The sequence below is a fragment of the Trichoplax adhaerens genome, genomic scaffold (assembly GCF_000150275.1).
Source record: "Trichoplax adhaerens TRIADscaffold_1 genomic scaffold, whole genome shotgun sequence".
NCBI lineage: Eukaryota > Metazoa > Placozoa > Uniplacotomia > Trichoplacea > Trichoplacidae > Trichoplax > Trichoplax adhaerens.
The window spans coordinates 7,059,839-7,072,210 of NW_002060943.1; the positions used below are offsets into that span (position 1 = coordinate 7,059,839).

Below are 12,372 nucleotides of genomic sequence, written 5' to 3' on the forward strand. Positions count from 1 at the left end.
TAATCATATTCATCAACAGTACTCCGTCCCATATTAGAATTGACCTTGTTTACTCCTACGGTGTCTGCAACATCATATCATAGCTAAATTTTTGGTTGTTACTTCTGTATCGGAAATCTTCTCTGCAATGAATAACAAGTTTCGTTACTTGATTTTCTTGATCATTGTACTTTATGGCAATAATATCAGAGTATTTTCAGGCAATGTACCAGGTTCTATCTATTTACCAATACGTAAAAATGTTAACATTCAGAGTCATTTGTTTTTATTAATCAATATATTAAAGCATACGATATTATCAGCGGTAACCTAATTGTTGCTTTTTCCCCTTTCTCATTTCAAGCAGTTAAACATAATAGGACAAGCACTAACACTGTATTACATCCAAATGAAGGCATTGCTGTATCGCCAATTCGAATTGTAGACGGTTTTACACAATACTCAGGTAGAATAGAAATCTACCATGCAAATAAATGGGGATCGATCTGCAGTAACGGATGGGGAATAAAAGAAGCTAATGTTGCATGTCGGCAATTAAATTATGCGAAAGCAATGTCTGCAAAAGGTATGCCTATCTATATGCAAAGAAGTAAATCATGTTTGATTTATAGCTAAAATCACAGCGAAATAACAGTTTAATTTTGTCTTCATCATTAATTTATCGTAGTTTGTGCTATGATTCCGTCCCATGTAACTCTCAACCAATGATCATACTTCCAATTTAGCTTCATTGCGACAAGAATCTCTATCAAAACAATCATGGACAGGATTTATAGCTTGTCAAGGCAATGAAATTGCCCTTTCTCAATGCGAGCAATCGCAGTGGATTATTTCTGCAGAATGTACAAGCCAAAGTAACGCACGTATTTCATGCGAAGCGACTGCAGGTTAGAAATCTCGAATTAGCTGCATTCTAAAATTATAAGACTGTGACTAAATGCACTGATAATGGCCATGTGAAGCCGTTCAACTAAATACATTTTTTACTCTTGCAGATAATCCCCTGAATTGTATCTTTGAGCATGGATTTTGCAGTTGGAAGCAACCTAAGAGAAACTATAAAATGGATTGGCTGTGGACGGATAGTAATCACACGCCATTAAACAAAAAGTTCTCAGGTACGTATGAAAATCAATCAAAGCTTAAAGATATTATTCTCCATCAATAAATTAACTTTATTAGCTTATTTACGTTAGTTAAGACAACTTGAACGTTTAGGAAGTAAATCTATAATTATAATATAGCTCAATAATAATAATTCACCATACTATAAAAGCTTATCGATGTGCGCTACTCATATTTGATGGCTATTTCATAGCGTGACTGTTATTAGTCAATAAATTATCCATTGCAAAGGTTAATCGTAAAGTACCCTATAACGCAAATGCATGCTAACATTTTACAGATTCATTAAGATTTAAAATTATAATGACACTTAATCTGGCCTTCCTCTTAGGACCCCATATTTTTTTAAATACTTTATATGGCAATGATGAAGAAGAAGCAACTCTACGTAGTCCATTATTGATGACTCCTTATCAAAGAAATATAACTGTAAGTATTTAACTATTATTTTCTTCTGCAGAATGGGTTACATTTTCATCGAATAGATAGTTTGAAATTGATAATAAATATCCTTATAACAGTTTTCTATTTGAATTCATTGCTATCGCCTCAGGTTACCTTCAATTACCACCAATCTAAGATAATTAGTGGAGCATTCACGGTTGAAGTTTTTACAAAAGTATCTCAAAAAATATGGCAAGCTGATAAGGCATCACCACCTGATGACATTCAGCAAAGGAAAGTCGTTTTTCAAGCCCCAGCAAAGCATTTCAACGTAAGATAGAAGCAATTTATTATAAACAAATCAGATTTATCTCGCATGCTTCATAAGGCATGGCGATTATAATTGATTTCTCATCTAGTCAATATTGAATAGTACGATAATAAATGTAATTTAAAGAAATAATATTTTAAAAATTAGGTACAATTCAAATTTGTAAAAGGACGAAAATCGACCGGTGTTATCAGTATGAACGCAATCAAGATCCAAGGATGTCGTGAAGGTTAGTACATTATCTCAGCCATTAATCCGTATCGTATTCAATCCGCTGTGCTTTATGACTGTGCTGAGTCTTTATAGATTAACTTTCTGATGTGATAGCCTTGATACTGGTTATGATTTAGAGGGAGCTATATATATATCGAAAACTGCAGGAAACTGGTATCTAACCAGTCTCTAAATGACGTTATTAACCTTCGAAATTTACCTTTAAAGTTAATTTTAAAAATTTATGCCATATCAGTCTATTACATACCTTAAAATTATGTTTTCAGTCGCTCATACAATTGTACAAATCTTAGATCAGTTTTCTTATATATAGTAATCAGAAAATTTCCATATATTGCATGCGAATAATAAATTATACTACATTCAAGATATTGGAGAATCTAGTATCTGAATTTAATACAAAAAAACCTATGAAGTTATGCTATAACACAAACTGAATTTATCTCGGGTGCTCATTTCTTGATAATAGCTCTAAAATTTTGGAATTATCCATCTACAAGTCTTTTTATATTATTAATCGATAATTGTTAATGGGTTTACTGGCAGCATCAAAAGCAATTTATGACGAAGACGATGACTCTATGGCAATGGGATTCGGATTAGCTGCGCTCGTCTTCGGCCCAGTCGTTATATTTTTTTGTTGGAGATATCATACAAAAAAACAGGACGAGATTGCTGAAGCTAATACTTTAGCAAAGCAAGTTCGCACACATCAAAATCAAACAAGCCAACCTAGGATCCGAAATAGTAGCGGTGGAAATCCTACTGAAAGTCTTCAGCCCCTATGTAAGCGAAGAAAATCTAAAGTTAATTGAAAATGATTGTTATTCATCGAGTTGAATTTTCTTTAATTTTTTACTCTAAATGATTTGGCAGTAAAGGAAAATGCAACTGATGATCGACAGGATTATAGTACAAGTCAAAAGCTTCATGATTCAGAATCACAAGGTAGGCTACCCAAAATGTGTTTAATCGTTCGATAAAAAGACTTAGATTGTTTATTTTAGTATTATAGGATATAAAAGAAAATTTGTATATCATCTGACTCATAGTGTATCAGATTTCTTAACTACTCTGATACTTTACTTGTAACTTTAAATCGCATAATACCTAGTAATCACAAGCGACAATTTAAATTTCTTCATAACTATGAGAAATATCTTATTTTATCATCTATAAAACGGATTCAGAAGCATGTATCACGGAAGAGAGCAACAACAAAGTCTACAATGTTTGAAGTCTATCTAGCAAATTATCAATATATCAACATGTAAAGATTAGCAATAAATATGTAACCAGTTTGAGCCAAGTTTTTAAAATAGAATTCAGAGTGATAGCGTTAGATTACCTATAACAATAGCCATTTGCGGAAGGTAACCTGTGAATTTGCTAAATTACTGGATACCTATGGCTATTTTAGACACATCTGAGATTGCATTAGATTTACTATGAATGATCTTCTTCTTATTTGAAAATAATGACAAGTAATATACGCTGCCTTTGTTACAGAAATTCTAAATTTGAGAAGATTATAAATAAGTTCTAGTAGATGACGAGTAAACATTCCTTTTGCCTACATAAAAGAATTTCATTTGGCCTATCAATAAATATTGTTTAACCGAAGCCATTGTCAAGGTATAATTCCAAATTGAATTAAAATCACACGTTATTTTACATATTCTGTATTTCTAAAAAATTATTACTGCTCATAAATAGTACCTAATATCAATTTGTTTTGAAATGGTTTATATTCAGTAGTAGATTATTTAAAAAGTTTATTAACTTAACTTTTTAAGTTGATCTTTAAATAGATGATATCGAAAAAATTATCTCCTGGTTTATTTTCATCAAGTATTATGGGATAGTTGTTTTATATCAAGCATAAATGTAATCATACATAATCATGTCATGAATTAAGTGTTTAAACACTACTAATTGCATCTCTAAGATTATCTTCATTGAATAGAGTAATAGATTGAATTTATGCTTATGTAACTTTTTCTCGGTTTCGCTTGAATAATTATTTATACTTAAATAATAAACAAGTATCATTTATGTAATTACAAACTGAAACTAAACCGAAATTTTGACAGATCTACTTACGAGCTACAAGTGCACTATAACCGCTTTATATCATATTACTATGCTATGATCTGTCGACCTGCTATGACTAAGAAACATGCCATGTTTTCTTACATTTATATTAAAATCACACCACTTGACAAGTATTCTACGTATAATTCTCAGGCATGCCTATTAATACTCGCAATTATAGATGAAGCAGATGAAGCTGCTAGCTGGCTAGAATAGTAGATCTTCGATGATATAGAGTATATATGTAATTCCTCCTACGCTAGGAAATAAATATTACAAATTATTAAAAGTTGAGACTCAATGGTAATTATGATACCTAATAAGTATTGCTCGTAATCCTGTTATAAAGTTTAATTACAAAATTATTGGTCTATAATACGGTTATATTGATAGCTTTAATTGGGTATAATGGCTGCAATTGATCAAAAATATTGTCGATTTTTAGCAAGGAGTCTATCAATCTACAGACATAACTATACGTCAGTGCCAATTTAGACCTAATATATAGTGTATGCCTCCAGTTCGAGATTTGATTGTTCTTTTCATCCCGCTAATATCTTAATAGCAAATACAGTATAACAGAGACATTGCATGGGTATGTACTGCAAATATGTTTAACATTAGCGTACAAGTCTACCAACTATCTTATCGCTCTCCAGAATCGAACAAATTGAAATATATTCTAGGAATCTACGTGGCCTATACTCAACTAAAACCGATCACAGTCATGTAATCAGGCTATTCACATTTTATTGAAATATCGAGATATTTTCATCAATTAATTATCATATGTGAAGCAATCAACCAGGGTGCACTCTATCACAATATTTTGATTAATAAAGAAGCTTCTTAGCTAGTTTGTTGTGTAGCGTATACTGTATAGGCAAGTCCTAATTCCATCTAAATATCGATACTACATTTATTACCGCTTGTACAGCTAACGGACCTCGATCTTGATATTTTATTACGTAATAAATACCGGTAATCGCCAGCGCTGCATATTCATGTATATACATTATACAAGCATATAGATACAAAATGACACTGTAAAATGACAAATTGCTTATCATTGTTTACTTTCTGATGAAATATCAGGATATTAGCCCACATAAGATTACAGCCTGTTATTAATGACTGCATAATAGATACATTACTGTGGTCTTATGTCAATATGCCCAGTATGCTTTGAAAAAAGCGTACTGTAAAAATAAACAGTAATTTTTAAAAAGGGTTTCAACATGTCTAAGCGAGAGAAGTATCTCTTACTCATTTTAATAATATATATCAGCAATATTGTTAGAATACATTCGTTCTTAACATTAAATGCATTGAATGGTTCTGATCATGAGTGTATCGATAGATGCACTTGTAATTTTAATAACAATCAAATGAAATGCAAGCTGGAAGATTTGCCTACTACAGATATTCCAAGTGGCATCACACAAATGTAAGTAAGAAAATACTGTATCTCGTTATCGACATTCGTTGATTAGCCTTAAAATATGAATCATAGCCGTAAAAGGAAATGACTTATTTCATATACATGTGATGTCTATATATGTCGCCAATATTCAGGTGTAATAGCGATTTTAAGTGCAACATCAAGAGCTGTGGTACTAATTCAGATCTTATACAACTTTAGCTTAATGATGACGAATAAGTATATCAAATTTTTTTTCTTATAACTCGCTATCGTGAAATCACTTAGAAATAAGAGCGAATGATAAGATCAAAAATAATAATTATATACAATGTACAGTAAGGAAGAGTAGTTAATAAGAGCCTTGATTTCCAACTAAATCAATGCTGAAAGATTATTAGAATTGTCCTACATCAATGTGATGCTCGAACGTGCAGGTTGGCTAAGTTTATGTAATTTTATTTGTAAATCGATGAAGTATAATCACCGATGGACACTTGCGATGTGATTGCTCCATAGCCCATATTATTCGATGGGCACAGGAGAATAAAGTTGGCTTGGAAGGTAAATGCAATTCTCCCACGCGTTATAAAGATAAAAATTTGAGCGATATTAACCTCTCCGTATTAGTAGCGTCATGCAACAAGGGTTCAGGTAAGAAAATAACAACTTAAATCGTCGAAGCAAATCAGTAATTTTAGTTAAGATTAATACTATTTGGATATAAAATTATTGCATTCATTTTATCTCATCTAAAGCGTCATAATACTGTATCAACAAGTATTCAAATTACATAAGACATTGAAGTACTAGGAAGAAAATAGAAAAGTTAAAATTATTCCATTTCATTAAAAGTCTGATAAATCATTTTAATATTGATGGATTGCATCTCTAGTTTTGCTTAAGGAGTATTTTAAAGAATGATTTATGTCCGATATACAGGATTCAGTAACAATTTGAGAGTTTTCAGTAATAGGTAGTATCATGAATTGCTTATGATACTTGTAAGAACCTTATTTCTGAATTAAATGTTGTGTAATACTCAAAGTTATTACAACGAAAATATCTGACCACGTGAAGGGTCATTATAATCAGATAAATTTAATCCCAATTTATGAGTAGTATAATTGATTTCAGAGACTACTCCGTTAAGTATTCAGCTTCAAAAGACATCGCATAATTCAAATACCAAGTATATACTTTTATCGAACGGTAGTACTTGGCTTCCTATTTGCAATCGCGATTGGGAATTTGCTGATAGTATGGTGTCATGTAGGCAGCTTAGGTATTTAGGAAGCAGCGAGAGTTTATCTCAAAATGGTAAATCGGTTATTGAATGTAACGGCAGAGTCTAAAAGAGATGCTTTACTACTATGTTTTCATCCTTCTAATATACCTATGTAATGATATTGATTACATGATCGTTCACAATACAACTTAATAGACTTTGAGCTTGAAGTCAACCAAATAGCTTGGAGGCTAGATGGCAACTGTACAGGTCTAGAATCACGGTTATCAGATTGTAATATCCAAATAGATGATGTTGCTGATGATTGCCCCATAGCAACTGTAAAATGTCTCGAAGATGAAGGTAGCGTAATATTGGCATCATATTCAATCCTAAGAATTGGTCATTAGGGCTAATAGTAACATTGGCATACTGATGCTCTGAGAAAGTGATGAAAATATTGAATATATATTAATTACGTCCCATTATATTTAATTCTAGGCGGTGATCCAACAAATTGTAATTTTCAGAAAGGATTTTGCGGCTGGTCAAAAATAAATTCTGATTATTTATCTTGGATTTGGTTAAATAATAATCATAATCATGAAGGTGATCCCTATATTTATTCATACTATACATTAGTCTCATTTCTGTATATTGTACTAGCTAAGTTAGAAATTGAGATACCAATGTATTGGATGTTTTAAATAAATTGTTATCCTCCTAGGTTATCAAGTGTTAGTCTCGTTAACCAATCATACTAAATCGCAGTCTGCGGTGTCTCTTCAAAGCCCGGTATTAAAGCCACTCAAGAACAAAGTTCAAGTATAATTTTAAGAAATTATCGTATAATATTAAAACATAGAATATTGTAAAATAAAATATATCACTACTTCATACATCATGTTTTAACAACATTAAAACGAGATAAATTGTGTATTGTAGGTTTATGTTGAGTATTATTTTAGCGGTATTATCGATGCTCAGCTCCTACTACAAATTCAGCTTGAATATGATGATGAGTATACGACATTATATTCGTTAAATATGGAAGAGCACAATTGGAATAACGCAAGCGTAACCATCACCATGAACCATAACAATTTTCGAGTACTGATTATATAATTTGTATTGAAGAATATAGTAATATCTAAATATTCATGTTTTCTCTTTATTGGTTACTAGATACGCTTCACAGTAAAAAATGGCCAAAATTCAGACGGAGAGATTGGCATTGGCCAAATAAAATTAACGGATTGCAAGTTGCGTGGTGAGTTATTAGTTGTGAATAAGAACGTAGTTCTTTTTTACAATTCGTTATTAACCTAGATGAATACATCAAAGAAAAGCCTTTGTACCTAAGGTCTGGCTGAATATTAATATTTCTGTCTGTTAGATGATGAAGAAAATAGACCCAATAATCGCTTCGTTATTATCGTGGTTGTAATATGCGCCATTACTATTTTTCCTCCTTCAATATTCATTTATGCTTATGTGGTAAAAAGTCGTTCTGAAAATGGTCCTGAAATACAGATCAATTTGCCATGTAGTAGTACCTGTAAAATATTATCTACGGTCTGCTATTGCTGTGGCCCGAGAAGCAGCAATACCTTCGAAATCTTGGAAGAAACGAACGCTAATTACGAAGCGCCAAACTATGAAACTGTAGAGCCGCCAATAAGATCTGAAAGTCCACCTATTTTTCCCCCTGATTTCCAGGAATCTCTTGATAATTTACATCATGATGCTCCTCCACCATATTATCAAACATTGACCGAAAACAGCAATATGAATAGTAATAATGACATTCAGCTAAGCTTAATTACGTTAGAGATAGCTAATAGCGAACGAAATTTGTTACCATCTTATGACAGTGTTATCGCTTCTGAAAGGAGTTAAGTCGAGCTTGTCAAGTTAGTCTGTAAAAGATGCGATTTATGTTGTAATCTTGCAGATAGATAACAATTGAAAAGTCATAATAATGATAATAAGAATCATAAACACTTTACGATAGAAAGTATGCAAAGAAATCAGTTTTGTTTTAGCTATATGCATACATACATATACCAGGATTTATAGAGCAAAATCTTTTTATCAGTTAATGCTGTTATCCATGATAATAACATTGTACCTATACGTAGAGCAAAGTTTACCGTCATTTTATCTACGTAAACTATTAATTGCTTCCCTCATGGACGTTACTATAGCAAAATAAGAAAATTTATGGCTTGTATTATGTAATATAGGTAATGGAGGGTCTTGCATTGGATCGTTTTTACTGTTAGCTATCGTCTAGTAACGTCAGTTGTATTGTAATGTATTATACAGTCTTTCTGTTGCCAAGAATACAGTTGAAGTTTTTTAGTTTCATCTTCTCAATCTTTGCATGCGGTAATTTAGCTGTTCTATCTCAACGGTACATCAACAGTATCATTATTTTATTGGTGTGCCATATCAAATGAGCATAATTACGGTCAAAGAAACAAAATCTCATCTGTAATACTTTTTCATCAATATTTTCTTGTACTGCAGAGCATTATTATAGGGAGCATATAAGCTTCATCCAAATATGAATAAAACAGTGATGCAGAAAAAGAACTTTTTGAAGGGTTTACATCTTAAAATTTCAGTCCGTCTATTGGAAAATTTATTAATTGCTAGTCAAGTATTCCTATTTTCAGCTATTAGGACTGAATTACTTGTGACAATTTACACCATTTGCTCTCTGCATTGCGATTAGAATATCACAGACTACTGTAATAAAAAAAATGGACCGCATTGTCGTTTTAATAGTCCTTTGACTACCGGTATGTGCTGTTTCAATGTTTATATTCGACTATCTACCGTATATTGCATCTCTAAATCATAAAGTCCTCATTTAGATAATTTTTTTTTAACTTTTATGCTTAATACAAATACGTAGTATACAATGAATATACCTGATTCATTCAATTAATAATACAGTATGGTAATAAGCAATATAGGAGAATTTTATATCCAACAGAGGCCCAACATCATCAAATTGTTAACACTTGAAAGTGTATTCATTGCGTAGTTTATAAGGATCCAATAGTTCTTGATGTAGATGAATAATTTAGAACTAGCAGAACGTGTGAATTATAGAATTAAGCCTGTATCTCACTTAGAAAACTGAATTGTTTTAGTTTAGGCAAGAAAGAGTAACCCATGGATTAAGGAAATATCCGAAACCCCCGCTAAGATGAGATTCAGTTCATATTGATGTTGCGTAGCTATGTCGTCGATGTACTATTGTAGAAACAGGCCATAATTTATTCTGGATTTACCAATAATAATCTCCCTCGTTAATTGACGACAGATAAAAGTTAATATTTATCAGCTCCTTTCCTAGTATTCATCTTCGCCAATCTAATTCATAAGTTGATCATTGTGTATATTACTCTCTACTGTCCACCTATTTTCCATATAAAGATAGCATCACATGCAGTAGTATTGTTGGATATTCCTGTCTATTCAGAACAGCTTAGATCTCAAAATCGTTAATGAATTGATGAATAACTAGTAATCATTCCATAATACTATTAGCTAACGAGAAATCGAGAAGTGTAAACTATCCTGGATACGTTAGATAGTCTTTTCAACTGTACCATGTAAAAATTGTTAATTAATCCATTACATAATGTCTATTTCATAATGTCTATTTCATCTTTTACCGTATGGCCTATATAACATTCAGGAAATGAATCCTGATTTTACATTTAATTTAAATTCATGTATCATACTAACTGGATGTGATATTAAAGAGTCTTTTGAATCACTCAATCTTCCTCTTATAAAACATTGAATTAAAGCGTTTAAAATCAATATCTAGCAGTTTGCTATAAGTAGGACTGAATTCTATGAAGAAATGCTCTCGTTCTTAATGTATAAAATAAAATTATAATGTAACTGTCAGGCTTATTACACTGTAGATTATTGCAAAGCCATTCATCAACCATAACTTTAGAACCCTTTATAAAAGACTCCAATGAATTTCTGATCGGTATCTCCTAGGGGAAAAATAAGCAATTGGCCACAATCGACGTAAAATTAGGTCGTGAATTTTATCCACGGGATATGATTACTCTTGACTAGTTATCATTTTACTGCTGTATATTAGATTCGTAAAAAATCCTACTATAATTTTTAAAAGATTCATGACAGCTGGTGACAACAATCAACCTGAAATCAGTAATTTCGTCTTTAAATAAATTTGCAATTCAATTCATGATTTATATAACATCGGAAGCCCACAATAATTAAGTAATCATAATTAATGTTTCATTCTTCAATTAGACTATTAATTGAATATAAATATGTAAACTCCGCTTTACCCATTCGATATGATGCTTATAGGATGATTACGATAAGAGATCCATTTAAAACCTAACCGCAAATTACTGATTTAAGCGTTTTGCACTGATCTAGCGCACAGCGTGGTTCAATCGTTCTTTCCTATGTCGGCAGTGTAGTGTAGTATGTTCTTAATTTCTAACTTTGAAACTGCTTTTATGCCTTATATAAAGCTAATATGTTGCGATTGCATTGCCATAGGTGGATTACAGTAAGTTCCTACATCCCTGCTTTCACTCTAACCTCAATTATAACGATCCTCTAAACCTTCATTCATTCCTCATTAGCAACTTTTAAATGGTTGATTATTTTACTCACCATCTGTTCGTATTTTTACACAAAATCTAGTTTTTCTACTGTACAAGTAATTTAATATATGAAAGCGATCAACATTTAGATGCCTAGCAGCAGGTATGATATTACCATTATCATGGGCTAATATAATTATTTACTCAGTTTATTTACTTAAAAAATTGCAAGTTACAATTAGAGATAGGCTTTAAATTAAAAAATATCAGAGATCTAGCCAATGCTTAGGTATTTTTTACATATTATAAAAGTCTACTCTTACAAAATATAATTTATGCAGTTACATATGACTCATAATTTTGATACAGGCTGTTGAAGCGAAATTAATAACAACTACAGAAATAATAATACCAGTTTGATCAATTCATCTTGATATTTTATTAATGTAGTATATCATACATACTCTACTACAGTGTATGAGTATAATATCATATAAGCGTATGAATCAATAACTAAGCAATTACGTATTCACTTGATTATTATGTGTATTAATTATAAATATGTTATTTGTTCAGTTTATTTTAATATGACGTAATTACGTAGAGCTCTTATAAGAGCCATATTTACTACATTTTCTTCATGATGACTAATTGTAAGACTATAGATATACTGTGTAATTATTTTTCATGTTTTGCTCCTAAATTATGTATTTGACGTGAGTTAAATAATAGATCAGGACAGGAGGTAGCCGCTTTACATCCGAAAATATTTTACTAATACTTAAAACTTACTAGATATTCAGGACATGTGTTATTTTATGAAATTAGAATTTAATTTTTTCGAAAAATGATAGTACTCTGAAAGATGTGGTTATTTTTACTAAATGCAATATTGCATCTGAGTTATTCTGACTAGTTTTAAGGAATATCATATAGA

The 12,372-nt window shown here is 31.3% G+C and overlaps 2 protein-coding genes across 2 annotated transcripts; both read left to right on the forward strand.

Annotated features, from left to right (window-relative positions):
• Nucleotides 1-127: 127 nt before the first annotated feature.
• TRIADDRAFT_52060 (uncharacterized protein) lies at nt 128-4,384 on the forward strand (the record flags this gene model as incomplete). Its single annotated transcript, XM_002107977.1, has 10 exons — nt 128-212; nt 395-565; nt 726-887; nt 996-1,118; nt 1,457-1,554; nt 1,679-1,840; nt 1,988-2,069; nt 2,621-2,860; nt 2,951-3,022; nt 4,350-4,384. The coding sequence occupies 10 exons, from the start codon at nt 128-130 to the stop codon at nt 4,382-4,384; spliced, it is 1,230 nt and encodes a 409-aa protein (XP_002108013.1).
• Nucleotides 4,385-5,406: 1,022 nt separating this feature from the next.
• On the forward strand, nt 5,407-8,715 carry TRIADDRAFT_52061 (uncharacterized protein; the record flags this gene model as incomplete). Its single annotated transcript, XM_002107978.1, has 8 exons — nt 5,407-5,615; nt 6,067-6,242; nt 7,033-7,179; nt 7,318-7,425; nt 7,544-7,641; nt 7,762-7,926; nt 8,002-8,086; nt 8,213-8,715. The coding sequence occupies 8 exons, from the start codon at nt 5,407-5,409 to the stop codon at nt 8,713-8,715; spliced, it is 1,491 nt and encodes a 496-aa protein (XP_002108014.1).
• Between the last annotated feature and the right edge of the window lie 3,657 nt (nt 8,716-12,372).